Here is a 24,938-nt window from a genome sequence, read left to right on the forward strand (position 1 = left end):
GAAATTTCACATTTTTTGATTTGAACCAAAACCAGTTTTTTAAATTGTTCGTCTTTTTCCGCATCCAACGAGTGGTCGTATAAGCTGGGGAACCGAACGGTTCCGGAGATATGATCGATTGAAGTTTCCGCTCAACGCGCGCCGACCGATTTTCGCGCGCAAAAAAGTTGGATTTGACTGTTATTAAACCAGATTTAATGTTCAAACTGAGCAAAATGCATTATTAGGGACTCTTGAGGGTCGCTGAGTCCAGAAATTACAGATACTTCCAAAAAATTCACGTTTTTAAAATTACAGCTCCGTACAGGACCACTGAGCGGCCGGTCGGCGCTCAGTGGGCCTCTAAAATAGCGCTACGGAGCTGTAATTTTAAAAACGTGAATTTTTTGGAAGTATCTGTAATTTCTGGACTCAGCGACCCTCAAGAGTCCCTAATAATGCATTTTGCTCAGTTTGAACATTAAATCTGGTTTAATAACAGTCAAATCCAACTTTTTTGCGCGCGAAAATCGGTCGGCGCGCGTTGAGCGGAAACTTCAATCGATCATATCTCCGGAACCGTTCGGTTCCCCAGCTTATACGACCACTCGTTGGATGCGGAAAAAGACGAACAATTTAAAAAACTGGTTTTGGTTCAAATCAAAAAATGTGAAATTTCAGTTTAATCTGTTTAAAAGAAATTGTTTTTCCTCAAAAACTGAAAAAAAGCACATAAGTTAAGTTAAAAATTTAATTTTGGGATTTTGACCTCTAGAATCTTAAAGTATGCAATTTTAGACGATTTTTCGTCCAAACCGGGCCTCAATATCTTGTTTCGTTCGGAAGATATCGAGGGTCGCAGGTTTTGACTTCCACCCCCCCTAGCGCCCCCCCAAAATTTTTTGGGGGTCTGAAAATTTGGGGAAAGAAGCGCTCCAGTATTAGTAACTGATAGACGAAGTTTGAATAAGTTCTAGTGGGGGGGCGAAAAATGTCGTTTTTGCATACGGCTCTTTGTCTTGTTTTATAGGTAATTACTTGGACTTTAAGTCTACGCAAACCGCATTTCGATATCTGGTACCGTTCGCCCAAAACAAAAATGCAGTACTTTTCGGACACCCTATGTAGGACAGACTTCAACGTAATCATTACTCTCTTTGTAAGTATAGCTTTGGTTTTCTCGACAGATTTACTGCCAAACTTCATTTATCATACTCTTAGAATCTCTGATAAACTCACCTATCCACGTTTCCTCCTCAGGAGTGAGATGAATGGGGCTGGCTTCATCTTTCAGTTGAGGTAACAGTACGGCCGACTGACCCTCAGTGACGCCGCTGAAAACAAACGCCATCATTGCCCCACTGCAAGCAATAAGCTGAAAGTATTGAGAGATTATTGAGAGATAAGCTGAAAGTATTGAGAGATTACCAGGTTTTAGGGCTGGTCGGTCTACCGCTGATCATCTGTTCTGTGTTACCCAGTTAACCGAAAAGAAGAGAATTGTTGGCCAGGAGCTTCATTTAGTGTTTTTGGATATTGAAAAGGCTTATGATAGTATTCCTCTTGTGAAACTCTGGGAAGTCCTAGAAGAAACTGGTTTTAGTAAAGGACTTATTGGGGCAGTCAAGCAGTTTTATCGGGGGGCTTTTGCTAGAATTAAGTGCCAAGGAAGGCTTTCAGACGGTTTTTTTGTCACCAAGGGGCTTAAGCAGGGATGTTGTCTGTCACCGACGCTGTTTAAGATATATCTAGAGCACGTTCTGAAGGAATGGAAAAGAAAGTGTGCCGGCATGGGCGTCCCTCTAAATGACCAAGAAACACTGTTCACGCTATGCTTTGCTGACGACCAGGTTGTCATAAGTCAAGATCACGATGACGCGGAGTATATGACCCGAAAGTTGGTGGAGGAGTACCGGAAATGGGGCCTCGAGGTTAGTGTCCGTAAGACAAAAAAGATGTCAGTCGGAGGTGCTCAGCAAAGCATAGTCCTGGAGGATGGTCAACATATAGAAAGTTGCGAACAATACAAGTACCTGGGGGTGAACCTGACTTCGGATGGGAAGCTGGATCAGGCCATTCGGGACCGTAATCTTCTAGGAAGGAAAGCCATCGCCATGCTTAATGGGATCCTTTGGGACCAAAGGATTTCCAAAGACAACAAGAAGAGGATTTATAACTCGGTTGTCAAGCCTATTATCACCTATGGCAGTGAAGTGTGGCAGTTGAAGAAGCGGACCCAAGAAATGCTCAAGGCGACCGAGATGGATTTCTGGCGACGATCGGCTGGAATCTCGAGGAGAGAACGTGTCAGGAATGAACGTGTCCGAGAGATAATGGGCGTTGAGGGGACGATTGTGCACGATATCATGACCAAGCAATTGGTATGGTATGGGCATGTGCAGAGAATGGCTGATACCAGGTTGCCGAAGAAGGTGTTGGAGTGGGTCCCCCCAGGTAGGCGACGGAGAGGGCGTCCAGCCAAACGGTGGGTAGAGGGCATCCATGAAGAGATGGAGAGATGCCACCTTCCGGAGGATCTCTACCATGACAGATTCCTGTGGAGAATAGGCGTCGCAGAGCGCCCTAGCGCGCCGTAAAAGCGGCTCATACATACATACATTGAGAGATTACTCTGCTGACAAAAATTTTATCGCAATCGTGATCAAATTTATATTTCATAAAATAAGGCCGGTTTACGCCGACGAACAAAATTGCTACTTGAACTGCATTTTGCAATTTGGAACTAAAATATCTGGCTTACAATAAATTTAGAAACGACTCATGTACACCCAAAAATATATCCTGGTAGTTACATGTTTGAGGACAAAAGGCACGAAGTTCGAGAAAACCCTGTCAAAGTTTGCCAGCCTTAAAAACGATTCATTTTAAACGCTTGTGGCATAATTCATGGGCTAAAAACTTTGATCCATAGTGTTCCTAGGAATAATAATATGTAAGCTTCTATTATTAAAAATTGAAAATTGATGTTTCATTCCAAATTGGTTTTCTCGCTATGCTGAATGATTTGAGTTTCAACCTTAAGACATATTTTGCCTAACTTCATCGCATATAACAAACAATTTGCAACGTCACAAATGGACTACATTTTGCAATACGAACTACAATGTCTGGCTCATCCATAAAAACATTTATGTGCATAGGAAAACTAATGGTACACACGTTATTTCTAAACTAAAGCCACTAACTGTATATAGTTCTGAATTGCAAAATGTAGTCCGTATCATGGTTTGTACGTGTTTTTTTCTTACTTTCAACATTAACATCAATTTATACAAACGATGGGAGGAATTCGCATAGAATTACCCCATGAATACTTTTTTGCAATCAGTAAATGATATTGTCACAGCCTGGGCTATCAGGTGTCATGGATTTTTCATGTTATTTTTTTATTTTTTTTTGCTTTTGAATAGGTGATCAAATTTATGGTTAAAAAACATTACTTGGAACATCATACCGTCCGTGACCAACAGCGCCAACTGAGACTTTCCTTCCTATCTCCGCTCTCCTCCATCAGGATGCCGAAAAGAGAACACGAAAATTTACAAAACCCGATCGGATAAACTCCCTTAAGGTAAGACACCCGTAGCGTGAGCGCTCCGGCGGCGCTAGACATGGTTGTCCACCTTAATGAGCGACTCTGCTTCAAACAGAATTGCGAGATGGAGCAGATACTTATCAGCAGACTTTTTAAAAATACTCAAGTGTCGTTGCTCACTGAAATGCGCGACCAGAAGTCGGTAAGTGCTCGCGTACACAGCTCGAGATGGAATCCAGCATTCACTAATTAAACATCGACCCCCGGTTCAATTTGTGAACAATGAATCGGTGCGTGTCTCTGACGAATCTTCTGATGTGCATGATGATTGGAATAGCGAGCAGAGCAACTTTGTAAGAATTATTTATCGATGTTATGATGCTGAAATTTCACCAGGATTAGCCCTTAGGTTAAAATGAACGAGGAGGGCGGGTTGAGAAAGGGGTCGAGAAAAAGTGGGGGGGGGGGGGAGAATTTTTTCGGGTTGATTTTCTCTCTGAATAATAGGTATTTGAACCGCATTAGGCAGAAAGGAACCAATTTACACCAGCCATTGCCAAAGAGTTTGTCAAAAAAATGTCCTTTTTTGTAGGGAAACTGGGGTATTCTGTTCAAATCTGTTCCAAACAAAACCTTTTGATGAGACGGCAATTCAGTGAAACTTTTAGCTTGAGTTCAAAACTCGTTTTGGCAAAACAGTATCACATAGTTTTCATTTTTTCCCTATTAAAAATTACTATTAAATATTTTAAGGTTGTTTTGGTTTATATAAAAAAAAACAAATTTAATCAATATTTGTTTTCATTTTCTGGGGCCCAAATTCACCAGTTCATGTTACTCGGGGATTAAGAATGTTGTTGACACTATGTCACTAAGTTCTATCAATCAGTTTTGCGTTGAAAATTATAAGCACAAGGCGTCTCAGATCACCTGTGCCAGTTTTTTTCTTCGATTATTGTAGGTAAGTTATTATGTCCTGGACCGGGGGGGGGGGGGGGGGGGGTTTGATTTCCAGTAAGGAATGGATCTCAAAGAGAGCTGAGGAACTTCGAAACCATGAAAGTACGATTCCTATGGTCCGTCCCATTTTCACCTTCTCAGTCCTGAACATCATCTGATCTGAAATAACCGAGAAAAAAGCCTATGGCACGCTAAATTGAGGTGTTAAAAACAGTCTTAATCCCCAAGTAAAGTCAACGATGAAATTATAGAAATGAAAATGCGGGTCGACGCACGACTCGTTTAGAGTGTTGGTAATTTTGCCAACGTGCGCCCAAAATTCAATCTAAAACTTAATTCTCATAATAGAGAGGAAAAGCCCATCCGAACACAATTTTTTTTCTCTTGAGAGAAAAAATTGTGCTCGGGTGGGATTTTTCTCTCAAGAATGAGATATTAAGTTTCGGACTGAAATTTGGGTGTACGTTGGAAAAATTACTAACACTCTGATGAAATGCCCCATGAAATAAAAATGAAAATATCGATTAAAGTTGTTTTTACCCTAGCAGCTTCAAGATATCAACATATTTTAATTCAATTTCTTAAACGACACTCACGTAGAATAAGACGGGGCGGACTCTCTTGTGCCAGTATCTCATCAGTCAAAATAGGCAACGCATTCAGATGTAACGGATTCATAATAACCTCTTGATACAACTATTCGAACTCTCTGGACATGCGTGTTGCATATGAAAAAATGGAAGGCGTTCCGGTCACTCTGGTCCATGAAATAATGCACGCATGGGGCGCGCCGTTACAAGTATGTGGCATGATGAAATTCTCTGACAAAAATGAAGGCAAGAGAACAGAGAATAATATTTTTGCACCATTCTCACAACTCACGAATCAGGATATTATATTCCATCGCCACACCGAGTCGTGACAGCAGCAGCGTGTCGCCGCGGGCGCTGCATCATACTTCAGAATTACAGGGCGCCTTCAAATTTTAGGACGCAACACGGATGTCCATAGAGCACGTATAGTTGCATCAAGGCGTTATTACCTATATCATCCTCTTTTGCTCGGATATTAATACTGAAGCGAGGAGAAAAACCGCCGCGCCGCACGAACACTCGGGCGTTGCCAAATTTCCTCCGATCAAATGGGAATTTCCTGGAAAACTTGTCAGCTTTTATTTCTTAATATGTTCTGAGTTTTTTTCTTTCCTATTTTCTTCTCGTCTTTTATCTCTCCTCTCTTTTCGCGACCTTGTTGTGATGTCATCGTTGAATCCTACGAATTATTACAAATTTCAATGTGCGAGGATTCATTATTGAGTCGTGTATTCAATCACTGAAGTTATCAAATTTGATTGAAAGGAACCAGTGCAATTACAGTGTCGTAAGAGAGTTGCTTCTTCATAATTGTCTAAAAAAATCTGCCGGAATAGCAAATAGCTTCAGCTTCCCACCAAAAAATTATTAATTTCGTAGGAAACTGATTTTGTAAATTTTAATAAGTACTGTAGGTACATATTTATTAAGTATTTTTAAAAGAGAAGTAGAAGTTGCGTAATTTTAAAAACACTGTAGTCGCGCTGGTCCCTTTTTGGTAAATATGATCCAAGTAGGTATACATCTACATACATCAGTATTTTTCAGTAAAATTACAGATGTTAACACACTTACAATTTTGGTGTGCGCTTCCATGTGATCATCTAAAAATTAGGGTGTCGAAAATTTTGGAAATGTATTTTATCTTGCATATGAAACGCTGATAAAACGTGACAAACCTATAATGCAAATTTGAATTCATTTGCTCTTGAGTTTTTTACTTGTACAGTGTGCACCCATTCGTACATTTTAATCACTCGTAAACGGCAAAATCCTTTGCAAAAGGCCGGAACGAATTGCGCGCGATGATTGGGTCAAATTCTTTAGGTATGCAAAAATGTAATAAAACATTCATTGGCCCATTTTTTCAATTCCAGCAACTGCTGACGGCACTTACTTTTTGGATCTGTAAGGGAATGCCTTCAATACTTCGTGTATGCAACTCCGCTAACAACTTCCTCCTCCACTCACCAAAGTCTGTTTACAAAATACACGGATCTAAACAAATGACAACATGACAACAATGTTTTCTAACCTCCAAAGTCCAAAGTTTCTTATAAGTATTCTTGAATAATAGCTGTCAATTCTTTTTTAAACTCAATCCAAGTTTCTCTTCAGTTATTTTAATATTTTCTTCCAGCGTATTGTGAGGTTTCCGCTCTTGTAACTTTTATTGAGAAGTGTCAGTTTGTTGTACCATGGTGAAAGTTACAGTTTGTTTAGGGAGGCTCGAGAATGCTCCAGTTCTCAGTTATCGACGGTAACTGTGAAACATTAACTTATAATCCGTCGCTGAGTATGTAAAGCCTTCCCAACTTCATCATGGATAAGTTAACTGTAATAGCTGGCACTCTTTTTACATTGGCAGACATTTTTGCGATAGTCAGCTTAGCCATGCCAGATTGGATAATCTCAGACGTTGGAGGTAAGTCGGCACTCTACTTCAGTATTTTAATGCTTTGCACTTGTAATTGGTATTTTAAACCATGAAAGAAAGTCATAATTACTGGGAATGTTGGCTTATACAAATACGTCTGTTCTGGTTACCACAAAGTAAGATGGTTGTACTCAGGTTCGAACAGTACCCATTGAGAAACTTATTCCACTATACTTTGGCTCCAGGTGTTCATGATATCAATTAATACACTTTCATTCCATTCAAGAAAAGCAGGTTTGATGATGTTGGATTCAGAAAATGAGAAGGTCAATTAAGAAAGAAACCAACAACACAAAAACGGCCAATACTGGCTATTGCCTGACCTTGATCTAAGCTTCTACTGTGTGGTAAATGGTTTTAAGTTAAAGAATCAATTTTGATCCGCAAGGACTAGGATGATTCAGCAATCAAATCTGATGCTAGAGACATCATCCAAATGCCAGTTTTTTTCACAGATTAGTCTAGATCGCTAACATCCAATCTAGCCAATGCTTAGAAAGCGTGAGCACAGATTAGTCCAGATCGCTAACGTTCAATCTAGCCAATGCTTAGAAAGCGTGAGTAATTTTGCTACAGGTAAGGCAACTTTAGAAAATTGATGGCACTACCAATAGTGAAAGAACTTGACAGGATCGAGAGAAATTTCCTCTTGAATCTGATTATAAAGCTTTAATAAAGTATAAATAGTAATGTGTAATAATGGTAATTGATCAAATAAGATTTTATCAAGTACTGTTATGCTAAGTATCCTGTTTCAATATTCTTACAACAGTCGGTAGCAATTAACTGCTCTCATGGGGGGCCTGGCGGGAATTCAAAACTAGGAACCAAAAGTCTCATTTTGCTAGGATTTTGCTTTAATTTTCGGTTTCTAAGGCTTTAAACTTCAAAAATATGATATATTATAATCTGGCGGTGAAGATCGATTCATCCAGAATAGATGAGAGATAGACATTCCAAATTAAGGGGGAAAGTGCTGCATCTTTTAATCTGGAAATATTGAACCACATAAATTCTACTGAGAAACTAATTCTTGAATTCTTCGGAACGTTTCATCCGACAAAAATCTGAAAAAGAAGTATTCTCCCGCCGAAAATCTGCTGCAAATAGCCAAAATTTCAGTTTTGGTTCCTAGTTTTAAATGCCCATGGATTTGCCCGCCAATGGCGCTCACAAAACTACTCACGCTCTTCTGCCGATGTTAGCGATCTGGACTAATCTGTGTTCTTTTTAAACGTTTTGGCTGCTTGCCTCTCAGATTGTTAAGGTGATTCGTTAAGATCCAGTGACATGGTTGGACTGGAATACGATATATTGCATCAAATAGGTATAAAATCTCGGCAGATTTTGAAGTTTTAGTGATATATAGGACGACAAATCCTGCGCCTAAGCTCAAAGAATCATTTTCAACCCAAAAATTGGCAAAATTCAGAGAAACGAAAGCAGAATAAGTAATGTAAAGAAAAAAAACCTTGCATTCGATACAGAAATCGATAGCTGTATTGAATGCGATGTTTTTTCCTTCCTCTATTCTGCTTTTGTTTCTCTGAATTTTGCCAATTTTTGGGTTTAGAATGTTTAGCCTCATGCGCAGGGGCTATTGTCCTTTTTTTTTGCCAAAAATTAAAAATATGCTAAGATTTTTTACCTAATCTATGCGATCTATGCATGCCAGTTGGTCCACGTCACTTGAGCTTGACGAATCTTCTCAACCAAAACTTGTACTAGTTAAGTTATTTTAAACCGTAAAGTGCAGTAAACTGTTTTATGGATCTGTGAATGGGGGTCTCATTGCCCTCCATCAATTCTTGACCGCTATTGGATAACAGCAAGACAGTCGCTCCCTAACAGGAAGTAACCAATCGCCAACTTATCTGAAATGAGTTCTATCGGGGAAATATCACAGTCTCAGAGGCATTATGCATGGCTTTTTTACCAAAACTTATCAAAAATATTTGTAATGTTTTCATTGTGCTCTTATGGTGGATTTTGCCTTGAAAATTAATATAATTGAATGTGATTTCAGGAGAAACACGCCTAGGTCTTCTCTGGTCATGTATGACAGTCTACAATCGACCTCAAATATGCTTCACTCCAACATTGCAGCCCGAATGGCTCCTTGCTTTGATCTGCATTTTCCTTGGCTGTATTTGTATCACCACAACAATAATCTTGCTCACATCATCATATTGGGACAGAAATGTTGTACCGTATGCTAGATGGGTAGGATTCACTGCGTGTAAGTATTTTTTTTCATTAATCAACCTATTTTTTAAGAGAATTTGTGCTTTTTTTCTGGCTGGCTTTTCTGGTTCAATTCTCCAGGCTTTTGTATCTTTTAAATATTTTATACCAATGTGTTTTTTTTTTATTTTGACGGCGAAACTACCAGACCAAGTATCTTGGTTTGCGACGTTGCAGACTTTCTGTCATACTTCATTTTTTCAATGTGAAACTACTTAACGTCAATTCTCAGAAGCTTCCGTGAGTTTTCCTCTTACTGCAAAGAAAAATCTGAGGCAACTTCAAGGAATGATATTGATTTATTCTCCTTCAGAGAAATAAAATGGAGGCAGAAATTTTTAAATACCACAAACAACATACAAGGTCTGGTAGTTTCAACGCAGGGCTTCTACAGGTCTGGAAAACCAGGAAAAATCAGGGAATTTGATCACTGTCTGGAAAACCGGGAAAAGTCAGGGAATTCGATCGAAAACCGGTGAAAGTCAGGGAATTTTCGCAATTTGAACATTTCGCGGCTATTTTTGCTCGTCACTGCCAAATTGGCCGAGTAGCGCGCTCGCGTGGCTGATAATGTAAACTGCTCTGTTCAACCAGTTTGCAACACGGCCGCTAGGTTCACTAATGTGTGTTCGCTAACTTTAAAGATCGAATCGATCTGCCCTATTTAATTTATCTACTTAATTCATGCCAAATGGCAAGATAGACTAAATAGACTTGAATGAAGTGAACTTGCTAACATCAGAAAATTACAGTAAATAATGATAGGAAACTAAGTGCCCCAGTTTTGAGCAGATGGTTAATCAATTTTTTCAATAAGTTAGGAAATTTAATGAAAGTGCTAGAATTTTAGTTTTTCTTTAACTGAGTAAAGAAATATTTAATGTCAACTGCATTTTGCATGAAATTTTTCTGGTTCTTAAATCAACATGTTCACAACTGGTGCATCTACCGTGTAGAAATATTATTGGTGGATTATATTCTAACAATCCAACGCTTGTTGAGTATAAGACAAATTCAATATCAACAATAGGTTCTGGAATCCACTGAATTAATTGACCTAAAAAAAAAAATACTAAGTAAAAAAAAAAAAAAAAAAAAAAAAATCCCGAAGCAAGCAAATTTATCTAAAATCGAGAAGTGACTCGTACTGCAATTCGACATTTTTTACGCTTGGTCAAATGCCCAATTATTTAGAAAAATGTTTGATTTCATGATATAATGCACTGTTTGCCTCACTTTTTAAAGTTTGAGTAAGAGAAAGGTCAGTGTTCTCGAAAAAATCCTAAGCCTCAGGTTTGCTACGATCCTGGAGTTACAAAATAGGGCATTTCCTTACTCCTGGGCTTGCCAACATAGCTTGTCGTTAAGTAATGTCAGTGTCTTACTTAACTTACTGTGCACATCTCATGAGCTAAATATGACTCCACGGAAACATCCATGTATCAGGTTTATGAGCTGAACACAGCATAAAACACATATGACAAAAGAATGTGTTAAAACCTATTGCTTGATGGATACTGTTCAGTTTTCTTAAAGTTTAGGACAATCTGCAATCCTAAATCCAATGATAATCTCATTTGCTCAAGAAGTTTGCAAAGCGGATCATTTTTAGCCCTTGATGCCCCTTTTTTTCTTCTTATGTACTTGTTTTCTTTTTTTTCCCCCTCTAATTATGACTTTTAAATTGTAAGAAAATTTACCTTATATTTTCAAAGGAGAATATAAAACGAAGACTCATCACCATCTGCTACATAATTGAAAAAATGGTGCCTTTCGATGATACCCTGGGAAAAAATACTTTTACAAAATCTAAACATAAAGTGATCAAAATTTCGTTTTTTAAGTCTACTGAGTTGTTCATTTTCATCTTACAAATCATCCTGTAGGTGACCATATGTATATGGTTTTCATACTAACTCTTAGACTGTAGGAGTTAGTTCAGAGATGGTTATGAAGCTCTAATTAAAGTCTGATTCTTTTAGGTTTACCGCAGTTCTGAGCCTGTGCTAACATCTCACATTCGTTGAAAACCCTTTAATAGATTTATATTACTTACAAGCAAAGAAACTGCTTTTATAGAGCATTTTGATACCCTGTAACACTTGATTGTCAAACATTCATTTTATGTTCTCACTATTTTTCCTCTTTCTTCCAGTGGTGTTATTCTGCCTGGCAGCTGTGATTTTTCCCATGGGATTCCACATAGATGAAATTGGCGGTCAGCCATATCAGTTACCTAACAGTCATCAAGTGGGAATATCGTACATCCTCTTTGTCCTTTCCCTTTGGATAATTGTGATATCAGAGTTATTTGCAGGCAAAGTATGTTTACCTCACTTCTGAGCTTCACTCTTGAATGCCTCCAAGTAGGCCATTGTTAAAAGCGCTTGCAATTCAAAATTTTCATAAATTTTTTCATACAACCTGTGATCTCCTTTGTAAAAAGGTCAATGAATATCTTAGCTAGAAACTTAAGACATTCCATGAAATCTTTTTGGAAGTATGCTTTCCTGCTGGTTTGCCTCGAGGTACATTTTGTTAGGTTTTAATTGCAAAGAGTGTCCAAAAATAAGCGGAAGAAATAAAAATTCACTCCCTCTAACTAGCTACAGTCCACTGAATTCAACTGCGTGTGCATGTTACCGTATAAGAGTGAGTAAAGAGTGCAAAGTTGAGGACAATGTATTTTCGTTTCATAGTCCTCCTCATTGAGTTAGCATAGATCTGACCTTTCAATTTCGTAATTTGAGTTCCTCATGTTGACATTGTTATTTGTAAATTGTGCTGTTATTTAAATTATAAGTATATCGAAAACGAAATCATTGTTTATAGTTCATTGCCATCGTTGTAAATAATGTATACATGTAAATATTTTTAAGTGGGAACTGTTCTTTCTCTCTGGTTTTAGTGGTCAGACAGAGGTGTGTTATATATTTTGTTTTCATTCATAAACACCTTGTATGATGGGCAAGTACTGTAAATAGCCAAGTCCCTATTGATCAAAACTAAAAAAAATTAAATGACCTTTTGTAATCAATTACTTGTTTTAAATATTTACATGAACCTCCTCTCCTTCAGAAGACTCGTTGTTAGGACGAAGTTTGACGACAAATTTCACGTTAGACAGGTCATCTTTCTTCAGGAAGAATATCACAAGCTCCATTTGAGTTTAGATACTAGATTGACAGACTTTAAAATTTAACACTTTCACAAACATCTTAAGGGTTAATCTGAATGACGAAGGGAATATCTAGTAAAATTTTGAAGTGATTCTATTCTTCAGTTTTTTTGTAAAAAAAAATAAAAATTGCCAAAATTTGAGAAGTTTGGTAACACACTGTTACCGCCCGATTATTGAAAATACGTCAGCCTGACAAGAGAAGACATGGCCCTATCCTAACCATGAAATATACCGCAATTCTATGTCTTATTAGGCTGCTTTAAACTTTAAATAATCAGCCATATATTCAGATATATTCTGTCCAGAGAGGGACAACTGAGTATATCTTGGATGTCTACAATTCAGTAAAAAAGATGGAAAACTCACCCAAAAAAATTGTATTTAAAAAATAAAAATCCAACTTAGAGCATGAAGTAATTTTATTACGGTAGATACATAAAAAAAAGATAACAGAATAATTGAATAACAAAAACAAAACTTTCCAAAAACAGTTCAAAAAAATAAGATGATTACAATGAATTAAAAATGAAAGGAAAAACAATTGAAGCAAAAAAAGGTTTAAATGAAACACTTATTAAGTATTTGAGGGACAAAACCAACATAGATACAAGGAGCTCCATTTTTCTTTAATGCTGATATTTACTTTAAAAAGAACAACAAAATGAGTCAAGTTTAGCGTTCCTGAAACTGACACAGCCATTTAAAAAATCACATGTAAAAATCTGAAACGTTAAGCTTGGAAAAATATTTCATCTTAACTTTTCAATGAATCTATTGAAAGCCTTATCTTTACTGGCTTCAGCTCTTGAAAGGTTAAAATACATGTCGATTTCAAAAAAATTTAAATAAAAATTGTAGGAGCCTTCTAGGCTGGCCCATGAAGAAACTCCGGGAGTTAGATTATGTAATGAATGAGTAGGTAAATTAATAAATAAATGAAATGATAAATAGTCCTACTGAACTGAATTTGTTCGAGGCTCAAAAAATATCAAAGGACAATATCCTCTTACAGGGAAAGTAAAACGAAACAGCTAACCATTCAGCCCAGTTTAAGATCTGACTGGAATACTCAAAAACATTGGGAGAAAAAGATTTACGGTATTTTTTTTTTTTATATATATTCATTAATAGATATTAAGAAGAGTATGGTGGAATAACTTATATTTAATTAAGAGAAGCATCATTTTTAAAATACAAAAGATTATGGAAATGTAAAAACCGATGCATTAAAAGGCTTCGGAAACACAATTAGGTACCTAAATGCAACCCTTCAACATGCCATTGGAATCTTCGATTATGTACAACAAAGAGGAAACGAGTTGAACACTTTTTTGAGAGGACATTAGTTTCACAGCTTGCATAGTCAGTTGATAGCGTTCTGTGGCCAACTGTACTTTACTGGCAGTACAGAGGAACTGTAGGAATAATCATACAGTTTCGATTTGACGAATTCTTCCTTATCTTCAGGCTCTGGGTATGTGGCAGCAATTCCTGAAAAAGCGTAAGGATTGAAGTTATTAATACAGAAACTACTTGAGCGTGCGGTAGATTAAATTAAACATCTATCGTGTTTAATTACTTATAGATGCATGAAAAAAACATGTGGTAGAAAAGTCAGATCTTTCAAAATTTTGAAAATATACAGCTCTACTTTTTGATAATCTTGTTTGAAGCTGAACTTGTATGTCTCAAATTCCTGCGGAAGCCATTAACTTGAGGACCTTTTAGCTAGACCTAAACTCAGTGGCTCAAAAGCTTTCCTGCCTTTGGCTCTTCAGCACCAAGCAAATCAAAAAGTTTATCATCGTAAGCCATTAAGACATCATGGAAGTGAGCAGGAGTAAAAATTAGTTTTTGCAAAATGATTTATCTTGCAAAATTAAACAGAATGTATTGTAGGTATGAGTTAATTTTAAAGTAATTTCTTTAGCTACTCATCGATAGTTATTAACACTTAAAGTGCATGTTACAGGGAGACAGATGTAGCGATATGGACTAAAGAATTCCCAAAGAAAAAAAAAGTCTAAACTGAGGCAAATTTCTGATGAATTGCATTATGGCATTTTCCAAGCAAACTCAACTTTCAATGTGAAGGAATAGTGGAACTTTCAATTTCTGAAGACAAAACAAAAAAACTTGTAGTGATTGATTTCGTTGAACTTTCCATGAGTGCAGGTCTATTGTCTAAACTTTTGACAATCAATTTCAGTAAATGCAGACGGCTTTCATGGGTAATATTACATCTCTCTGATCAGGCACAATGCAACACTTAGGAAATTTGAAAAGGAATGCTTCCAACGATCGGCTAAAAAAGGATTGCCAGGTCAATATATCAACAAGCCTTTGAGCTGATTCATTACGAGACAGAAAAGAAGAAAAAAAAACAAATTATTCATGCACATGCAACTTAATGGTATGAATTATGGAATGGCCAGAGGAATGGCCACAGAAAATATCATGCAACAGTGTTATGAGGTATGGGGTCACTCTGTCGACATCAGGATAGAGTGATCTTCGGATAATTGAATGGTTTTAAAGCAGAGAGATTTTACTGTAAGATGTAGTCGGTATGCAACTTTATCCATCCCTTTCAGACCTTTTTAGGATCTGCTTTGTAGAACCCTATCTATTGTTGAGATTTCAAGTCATGGCTGAATTAACAAAAGCATGCAATGTTCAGCCCAAAAGAGAAAATAGGATGGTGAACAAAAATTATAATTAAAACTGCATGACTATACTCTATGAAAATTGTGAAACAAAGAGTGCATAACCATTTAAAAAAAAAAAAAAAAAGTTGAAAAGCGAACGCTTTCAGTAATACTTCTAGATACATTATATATACAATACAGAGTGAAAACCTATAACTTTTCATTAAATGACATATTCTGGAAAAGAAACCTCAACTACCAGAGCAAAATTTCCAAAAGAGAAACATAAACTTACAAGTTATGAGTCTAAATCATTAAATGTTTTCGGGTTTTGATGCCTAACTGTCAATCCCATCAAAAGCAGATACATCAAATTTCAGCTCCAATATTTTTTAATTGCTGACAAAATAAGAGTGATTTTTATTAAGAAAAGAGAAAAGGAAAGAGGAGGCACAAAAAATTTGTGTGTCTCCTATTTCACTGCTTTTGACAAAATAGTGTTACCAAACTTCTAAAATTGAATTACTTTTTGGGTGTCACTTTTTCAAAGCCTCAGGCTGTTGTAATGGCAAACGATTCAAAAAGTTCTTTTCAAACTTTTAAGTCAATAGAACAAAATGTGTTTTTTTTTAGAAAACGAGAGGTTTTTCCAGAACAAGTGAGAACAACCGATGAAGTTCGATCCAAACCACACGCGATAAATAATAATAAAAAAAAAGTTACAGCAAGGTGAATACTACTACAGTTAAACACATTAAAACACACAGGAAAAAAAAGGAGATACAAAGAAAATACAGAACAACTAATTACCACATAGATAAGCAGATGACTATGTTCTACGATTGACTCTAACTAATATGAAAAAGATGATCATCCATTTCCTGGATGTACTTCTACCAGTGATGTGACGTTTTGACAAGGACACAGATCATCCAAACATGATAAAGCATTTGTGCAAAAATAATTCACAGGAAGTCCCATTACTTTCCTAGAATACTTTTATTTTCAGAGAAAAGATATCTGAGGAAAGGTAGAGAGCTAGGGTGTCCCTTATTTTTTAAATTTGCGAATTTCAAGTTTTTTTTAATTTCAACTTTTTTTAATTTTTTATCAAAAAAGCAGGTGTGTTTTCACATCATATAGAAACTTTTGAGAGGTTGACCAACTTGAAATTCGCAAATTTAAAAAATAAGGGACACCCTATAGAGAGCTCCCTTGTTGGCAAAAATACACGCACAATTTCTACAGTGCAAACCAAACAATAGAAAGCAGGGACCTGCATTTTATCACCTTGTAAAACCTTGACTTTAAAGCTTTGGCCAGTCATAGGTTTTAGGAACAGCAGACGAATAATGGTAATCATAAAGTTGAGCTTTGATGAAACTTTCTAAGTCCGAAGGTTGAGGATACGTTGAGGCCCAGCCTGTTGAAAATCATTTATCATGAATACTCCACAAGAATACATTAGAAAATTAATGAAAGGTGATTAAAGCCCATGTTCCTTCCAGTTCTAGCACAGCAAAGTAATGTTGCGATGACATTTCTGCAACCTTGCAAAGAATTGTGGAAATACGACCAGCAATTTTGCAGCAAGAATTGCTATTGCACCTTGTGATAATTTATGCGTATTAAGTTGGCGGCTACACTAAAAAATGGTTTCAGCGAGACGATGTGCAAATGAAACCAGTGGCCTGATTATTGAATCTGATTATATGTCGATATGACAATATAAGATACAGCCCTATCTTAACCATGCAATAAATAGGATTTCGATGGCTTATCGTCCTGCTGTAAACTTTCAATAATCCACCTACTGGTCTCTAAAATCCGAATGACAAAGAGTAGGTAAATCATTCTCAAGTTCTCTTGCCCCAATCACAGTGTGTGTTTAAAAACTCAAGCTCTCCTGAGTTGATATACGTAACTCAGCAGATCAAAATTAGATTGAAAACTTCAGAATAAGCAGGATGCACGGACACTAACACAGCAACGAATTTCTTGTGAACAAGACTGATTGATATTTGAGTCATTTCAAAAGTAAGATTCTCTACTTTTTATTTCCTTGAATTGGGAGGGACTAAAACATTTTATAAAAGCATTTTTTTTTTTTTTTTTTTTTTTTTTTTTAAAAAAAATAAAGTATATCCACATGCAAGGACATTATTCACAAAAAAATACAGGACTTTGATTCACAAAGAAAACTCTTTAAAGAGAGCAATTTTGGTCTAAAAATTGTAAATTTGTTGGGTCAAATAATTGTATGGGAGTTTCTACCAAAAAATGCTCTTAGGTATTTTGAAGATTGAATTGCAAGAAACGGGGTACATATTTATGCCAGTAGATGGGTAAAGGGCATAAAGGTGCATTTTAATGAAAGAATTTTAAACCCTGAACAAGGGATATTAAAACTTGTTTTTAATTTAAGGCTAATTTGAGAGCTCAAAGTAAGAATTGTTTAATCTTTCTTGCTTGCGCAATAAGGAAGGAACCTTATTTTCCAAATGACTCCTATTTAAACATAAAACAAACAAAAAAAAAACTATCCTGACACACGACACAATTATTTATCCTTCACACTTAAATCCTGGAAAAAAATTTAAAACAACGAACAACAATAATTATTTCAGTGTAAGGATTTGAAGCGTTAGAAAAGCTGGTTCAAAAAAAGAATCTTCTTTTCAAGACATTATTTTGGCATAAGCCCTTGGCAGATTTTACCAAACTTATGCATGTATAACATGCGAGTTTTTGGCTCTTTATAATGGTACTTATTTTTAAATTATATGCAATACATGCAGTTAGGTCAGATATTGAGCAGTAAAACTTCAGAAGCCTAAAATGCAAGAGAGAATGAAATGGGATATATTCCAATATATAGTTGGAGCGCACAAGATTCCAAGTCATAGTGATTCTATTGTTTCATCACTTCCAATCAATAATTCTTTCCTCCGTCTCTGGAGTCAACTTATAGCGAATTAAAAAAATGCATAAAGACCAGTTGGAAAACATAATTTCAAGAACACTTTCTTAACTTGGTGGCTTAACTTTTTTAAAAGAAAAGCCGGCGTGACAATCACCTATGCAATAATTTTAGATTTATCGGTATAGTCTCTTCCCTACGATTTTTTCACTATATTCTGGACGCAGTGAGAAGATTATTCTAATAAGACTCTGTTCAATGAACCTATTATTTTCTTAAATGCAGAATACCCAGTCCCAATATTTTAAAACGTCTGACTGATAACTCATGCATAAAAATAATGAAAGAGTGGTTGTACCTTTCTCATAAGCAAAGTCAGCGATCCTTACAGCAATTTTCAATGAACACGATTGAATGGTCTCTAGCGGAGGGTACAGGCTTCCAATTTCAAGGTCATGATCTGTTACTAAAGCAGCAAGACACTGAAATGAAAAATTTATGGTTGAATCAATAAACTTCTTAGTTAGGCAAATTCGCCCCCCTCTCTTTCTTCTTTTATAAAAAACATTAAAATAATTTTGGATCTAGATACTGGAAAGTTACACACTTGAGTTTAAGGAAAGTATCCGAATAAAAATTTAACAGAAATCTATCAAAAGATGGATTTCATTAGTATTAGGATTAGGATTAGACGAGTTTGGATATATTTCTGATAAGTAATTTAAAATTACTTTAAGACGTGACTTTGTTCCATCAAAAAATTACCAAGTGTAAATATACTAAGAAGAGCTTCCTAAGATTTTCTGCGAGTTGAGCAAAAAAGGAAGAGAAATCCAGTATATCTCTAGGCTGAGGAAGGATTTTAAAGGATTACTGAAAAAACTGTGACATGAAAACTGAAGATTTCTTAAAACTGATGATAATTAAAATCAGTAATACCTGAGCAGCAATGAGGAAGATTTCATCAGAAATGTGTCTAATTCCAGCGCAAATTGTACCAAGCGCTACACCAGGGAAAATGTATGAGTTATTTCCTTGTCCTGGGACAAACTTTTGACCTTTGTATGTGACAGGGTCAAATGGTGATCCACTAGCAAAGACAGCTTTGCCCTGTAATGAGTGATAATAAGTTTAAGCCGTTGATGCCAAACATGGTTTACTTCAAGGCAGTTAAGAGTAAATGTGCTGAGGTGTGCTACAAGGGCTACTGCGGTTTTGAGGGGTAAAATAACTTTTTGACTAAAAGACAGTCATAATGATTAGATGAGGCACCGCAGTTCGTTCCAATTGGACTACATTTTGCAATAAGGGAGTACAATTTCTGACTTAGTATAAAAACTATAAAGGTACCATTATTTTCTCAATGCACGTACGTGTTTTAACGGATAAGCCAGAAATGGTAGTTTCTGATTGCAAAATGTAGTCAAATTTTGCCTTATCATGCAAAAACCGTGATGATCAAAATTTAAAGCATGGAAGTCTAGTCCAAAATCCAAAGAGGAAAAAAATCTATAGAAACTATTGAATTAAAAAAGGATGACACTACCTGTAGCAAAATGAAGCAAATAAAACCCAGAAAATCCTTTTTAAGGAAAAACTAATATGCTTCCGGTTAGCAAAAATATAATGACAATAGTAGCCTTTGACCAATGAATATTCCTGAGCCCTACCAATAACTTCTCAGCAACCACTTTCAATCAGGCTTAAAATTTGTCCCCGAAATCTTGGGGGAATTTCATTGGAAACAAATTTTATTTCAATATTTCCTATTGGTCATATGCACAGCATTGAGAATTCTTATCAGCTCATGAAAATTTTACACAAAACTTCTACACTTTATTTTGTACACTTGCGTGGAGAGGATATTTGATTCTGTTGCTGAGTACTAATATTTATCATTTTGTCCGAAACTACTTATTTCTTACACCATTAATGCAGATGCGTGGCAGAGTGTTATACACATGATTATTTCCTTAACTTCCTTTTCACTTTTACCATTGTTCTTACTAATAATTTGTAAATTTTGGGAAAAAATTATTGATTTTCATCATTAAAAACAAAACTAAATGAAAAATATCTCACATCAGTATATGTGTATGCTTGTTCAGCGGTGCACTCAGCTTTACTGGTTGGATTACTGAGAGCGAAAATAACTGGACGCTTATTGAAGGTTCCCATGTCCTTCAAAATTTCAGGGGTGAAAGCACCACCAATTGCTGCGGCACCTATGAGGACAAAAACAGCATTGTTAGATCTTTATGAATTATTCGGGCTTAAGTTGTCTTAAGCCACACAAACAGTTGCCCAGAGTTGCTTTATCACAAATCAAGCATAGGTGGCCTATTCTCTTTAATTACTCCAGTAAAAAATTACAAACATTCTTCCATAATTTTAGCGACATTCATTAAAAGGTTTTTTTTAATGTTTCTTTTTTATTGTAAACTTACAATTGAACAAATTTACAGAGACACTTACAGACTGCCTTAGTCTTTAAAAATTTGTTTTTATCATGAAGTAATCGATTACAAATATTGGTTCCACTGAGATTTTTGAGTGCTAAAAGGTTTTACTAGGAATAATTACATGTTTTACAATCCGATTGAAATTGAGAAAAAACTTGATGAATACACGTGAAATTTAGAAAAATTGAGAAAATCTCATTAAAATATGAGATCTTTCTATTCGTTGGTGTGTATCAAATAAGCCAGGAACAATGTTTCTGTCATAAGATTATTTCCCCACCTTACATTTATTGCACGCAAACTTTAGTCCCTTGCAATGGAAGACAGAACAATGTCTTTAAAAATACTAAAATAAGCAATTTTATACATCAAACTAGAAATTATAGAAAACTTACCAATGATCACAGATGGTTTAATTTTTTTTACAACCTCTCCTAAGGTCTTGACAGGAGGATGATTCTTGGCATAACGCGTCTTGTGTCCAGTGACACCTCCTTCTGGTCGATCTTTAACAATCAAACCCTTGGAGTCTACCAGCCAAATCTTATCACGAGCATCTTGTACAGAGGTGCCTTCTTTTTGCATGGCCATCACACACAATTCTGCAATTCCTAATGAGGCCTGTTGATGAAGAAAAAAATAATTATGACAAGAAAACTTGAAAGAGGAAGGAAAATAAAAACAATAACCTCAAATTGAGATCATATCTATGTACCTCCTGCCTATAGATTTTATTGTACCTACGATTGTCAGCGCATTAATTGTCTTCGTTAATTCTTTGAGAGTTCTATTCTGCTGAAAGGAAAGGATTTTCTTCCGCAGTAATTTTGCAGTTACCCATCAACTGGTGAGAAGTCTTAGAGTATACAAGCTTTGGCTTGCTTCAATAGGTCCCAGCAGTTCCTGCTTATCAATTGAATAGCAGAAAGATCCTCTGGTGATATAGATATTCCATCTCAGTGGCCAAAGAACAAAACAATGTATCTACATTGCAATGATTCAATATTTTTACTCCTATTTAATTTTTTTGCCGAAAAACAAGCCAACTTTAGAGCTTGACATGTACCTATCGGAAGATTCTGCTTGCAGAAAGAAAAAAAAACAGAGAAGTTTTCAAGAAATTATGTTGACTAATTTTCCAAAGAAAAAATACAAGAAGTATGACAAGAAGTCTACAATGTCAAAAACTACAAACAGAGATACATAGTTCCGCACTTTGGCCATCAATTGTTCTTCCTCTTTACTACTAGACTCAGAGAATTGGGAAAAACTTCTCAAATTTGTTGGGTATAAACCTTAGATTTGAAGATATACTTCAACCTATGGACAGCTTTGAAACTTTGAAAAACCGTGACTAAATTCTGTCAATATTGATGAAAAAACACTACTGACAATAATACTGATGACAAAAGCATGTCAGTAAGAAAAAAACGTGAGTGCAATGTGATAACTTTCTGTTGATACATTTTTAATAAATGATGGACTAGAAATTACTTACTTCTCCAGCTCCTTGGAAAAGAATAACATTATCCGAAAGCCTAGTTTTCGTGATCCTTAGAGATGCTAGTAAACCAGCAACTGCTACTGATGCTGTTCCTTGAATGTCATCATTAAATGTACAATATTTATCACGGTATTTGTCTAAGAATCTGAAGGCGTTATGATTTCCAAAATCTTCGAACTGAAACAAAGTGATCAAACCAATCATATTGAAAAATGATTCACATGTGAGTTAAGAGGGTATGAAGGTTGCAGAACACAGTAAATAAAACGGAATGACAAGATCGTCTTTTAAAATAGGACATTGTCTGCAACAGAAAACTGAGGCATCAGGTTAATGAATACCATAAAAGCTAGCGGTTCATATGCATCTTTAGCCAAAGAGGCACTGAGAAATTTGAAGAAGAAAACGGAAAGCAAATTCGTCAAACAATTTTTTATTTAAGGTGCACAAAAGATAGGCAGATCCAGAGGGGCATAGAGGGCGTATGACCCCCCCGCCATCCCCCCTTTCGAAGTGTCTGGATCTCCCTATCGCACAAAAAATTCCTGATTTCAAACCTGTAGCTTATAACCAAATGCCCCACATATTGAGTAGGTGCAGATACTGTGTAGAATTTACTAACTGTGATAAATGACAAATTCAAATGATTTGAGAAAAAAATAACAAATTTTTCCAAAGTTACACCATCTGAGTAAATCATTTTTAGAAAAGCGGCAGCATCACTGAAAATGCCTCTCAATTGTGCAATTATTAGGAGAAACAAAAGGAAACTCACCTGGATGAGACAATTCTGTCCGTATCTCTTGACAGCGGCCTGCATGAATTCATCGATGAAGTCATCGTATTCCTGTCCAGTTACTCGCTTGTGCCTAAGACCAATGTAGAGAGGGTCATCAAGCAGCTGTTGAGTATTCGTACCGACGTCCAGTGTGATGGGCAGACACTGTGATGGTTTGATGTTGGCTAAGGCAGTGTACAGTGCCAGTTTACCTACTGGGATTCCCATACCGTAGGCACCCAGATCACCAAGTCCCAAAATACGTTCTCCATCTGTTACCACTATTGCTCTCACATCGTTTTCTGGCCTGGAGAGAAAAAAAAATATTAAACAGTTTAGACCAAATCAAAAAATTAATGGACTTAAGTAGATAAAAAGGAACGGGAGGTCATATGACTTCACGATCCAACCCTGAAAAATGCACTTGTTGGGTCACAATCTTTAACTTTTATGTAGTCGGATATGACTCTTCCCCCTCACCATCCCTGACAACTAAATAAAATGACTCAAACCACACCAACTGATTTACACTACAACTTTTTTAGTTTGACAACAGCTTCTAAAGGGTGTCTGGAAAGACCCTGACCCACCCGCTAACTTTTAATCCAACCAAGTTAGAGATTTGGAATAGGCCAGTTCTCCCGAGAAAATACAGAAAAAACTCCTCGAGAAAAAGGCGATCACTAATAATAATTTAAAGGTTTGCGTTTGGCGGGCAATCGACCCCACATCAAATTGCGGATGCGGCAATGCTGCCGAAGCGCGTTGAGGACTCTTTAATATTACATTGCTTCAGTGTAGGAAACAGATAGGGAAAAGTATTGTTTCAAACCAGCACCATTTTTGATACTTGGGGTGTGACAACTTGGATTGCATTTTGCAAAAAGGAACCACTAGCATTGCAATGTTGCTAAGATTGTGCAACTTCTTTTGTCTTGGAGGAAAAACCCGATTATCCATTAATAGTTTCTATTTTACTTGCTAAAAACTGTAAATTTAAGACAAAAATTACCATCTAAATTTCAAAGTTTTTCACGATTTCCGCAATTTTATTGCAAAAGATGAAGTCGCACAATCTTAGCATCATTGCAATACTAGTGGTTCCTTTTTGCAAAATGCAATCCACTTTAGAGTGTCATAGAGCTAGAGTACGAATGGACCACATTTTGCAATAAAGAACCACTATTTCTGGCTCATGTTGGAAAGAGCGTACGTGAGCCATTGGTTTCCCTATGCAGGAAGGTGCTTTTGTGGAAGAGCTGGACATAGTGGTTCCTTATTGCAAAATGTAATACAAATGATCTTGAAAAAGGAAAATTTGAAAAATGAATTTATGACTTGGGTTTGATGAGATTTGGAATAGTGATAAGAATTTCGAGGGCGTGAAAGACAAGGATGTTACCAGTTACGAAGGATTTCGTAGACGTGGCCTTTATCGTGGATGGTGATGAAGAGACCCCGCGGTTTGCGGTAGATGAGACCGTATTTCTGGCAGGCAAGTCCCACAGTCGGAGTATACACTATCGGCATCATCTGCTCCACATTTTCCGACAGGAATCGGTAGAAAAGCCGCTCGTTTCGGTCCTGCAACCGAAATCATGTTATCATGTTAGCCCGAGGAAAATTCAAGAAGACACATTTAGAAAAGAGGAGTAAACTCACTATCGGAAGAATCAAGTATAATATTTAAGGTCTCTGTACTGTTTTAGCAGCGAAAATAAAAGTACCTGATGGACTACAATTTGCAATCAGGAACTACAATTCCTGGTTCAATTTAGAAACAACGCATGTGCCATTAACTCCCCTATGCACGTAAATGATTTACGGATGAGCCAGGGATTGTAGTTCCTGATAGATACCCAGAGGGCCTAGCGAACATAATGCCAACGTCGCACAGTTTTACTTAACTGGCGACTTTTTTCTTTACGTCTACCTACCCTGCTAAAACTGACCGATGGAACACTGTTGAAATGTTTTCTACTGATTTTAACTGATGTCAGTAAAAGATTTAACCGCTGTCAGTTGAGGTAAGTAGAAAATTTAATTGTTTCATCGGCATTTTGCCGGTGATCTACTGGTCAATTTTATCAGGATAATAACGAGTGCACGTTTTACATTGAAAAGTCCGGAAATTCTCATAAACCAAAGATCAAAATAAGAGAATGTTTGAAAGATTG

The 24,938-nt window shown here is 36.4% G+C and overlaps 3 protein-coding genes across 10 annotated transcripts in view; 1 reads left to right on the plus strand and 2 right to left on the minus strand.

Annotated features, from left to right (window-relative positions):
* The window catches only part of LOC109042643 (facilitated trehalose transporter Tret1), a 37,061-nt gene extending 33,306 nt beyond the window's left edge, over positions 1–3,755 (minus strand). Inside the window, exons 1-2 of one of the 4 annotated variants that reach the window (XM_019059520.2) lie at positions 3,441–3,755; positions 1,219–1,354 (exon numbers count right to left, since the gene is read on the minus strand). In XM_019059520.2, the coding sequence (XP_018915065.2) occupies positions 1,219–1,354; positions 3,441–3,452 (148 nt within the window). In that variant the 5' untranslated portion in view covers positions 3,453–3,755. The remainder of the gene's footprint in view (positions 1–1,218; positions 1,355–3,440) is intronic. The other 3 variants (XM_019059522.2, XM_019059519.2, XM_019059518.2) reach the window with 3 other exon arrangements.
* Positions 3,756–6,600: 2,845 nt separating this feature from the next.
* LOC109042633 (uncharacterized protein C16orf52 homolog A) lies at positions 6,601–12,305 on the plus strand. Its single transcript, XM_019059506.2, has 3 exons — positions 6,601–7,012; positions 9,051–9,263; positions 11,424–12,305. Exons 1-3 carry the CDS (start codon positions 6,910–6,912, stop codon positions 11,609–11,611), a joined length of 504 nt encoding a protein of 167 aa, XP_018915051.1. The 5' UTR covers positions 6,601–6,909; the 3' UTR covers positions 11,612–12,305.
* A 545-nt stretch (positions 12,306–12,850) lies between these two features.
* LOC109042599 (NADP-dependent malic enzyme) overlaps positions 12,851–24,938 on the minus strand; it is an 85,430-nt gene continuing 73,342 nt past the window's right edge. For 3 of the 5 annotated variants that reach the window (XM_019059446.2, XM_019059449.2, XM_019059448.2), the window contains exons 4-11: positions 24,164–24,345; positions 22,759–23,068; positions 21,978–22,160; positions 20,875–21,100; positions 20,100–20,242; positions 18,957–19,127; positions 18,376–18,499; positions 12,851–13,940 (exon numbers count right to left, since the gene is read on the minus strand). In XM_019059446.2, the coding sequence (XP_018914991.2) occupies positions 13,813–13,940; positions 18,376–18,499; positions 18,957–19,127; positions 20,100–20,242; positions 20,875–21,100; positions 21,978–22,160; positions 22,759–23,068; positions 24,164–24,345 (1,467 nt within the window). In that variant the 3' untranslated portion in view covers positions 12,851–13,812. Of the gene's footprint in view, positions 13,941–16,373; positions 16,521–18,375; positions 18,500–18,956; positions 19,128–20,099; positions 20,243–20,874; positions 21,101–21,977; positions 22,161–22,758; positions 23,069–24,163; positions 24,346–24,938 lie in introns of all 5 variants that reach the window. The other 2 variants (XM_019059447.2, XM_072300145.1) reach the window with 2 other exon arrangements.

This window comes from Bemisia tabaci, chromosome 4 (assembly GCF_918797505.1).
Source record: "Bemisia tabaci chromosome 4, PGI_BMITA_v3".
Classification (NCBI taxonomy): Eukaryota; Metazoa; Arthropoda; class Insecta; order Hemiptera; family Aleyrodidae; genus Bemisia; species Bemisia tabaci.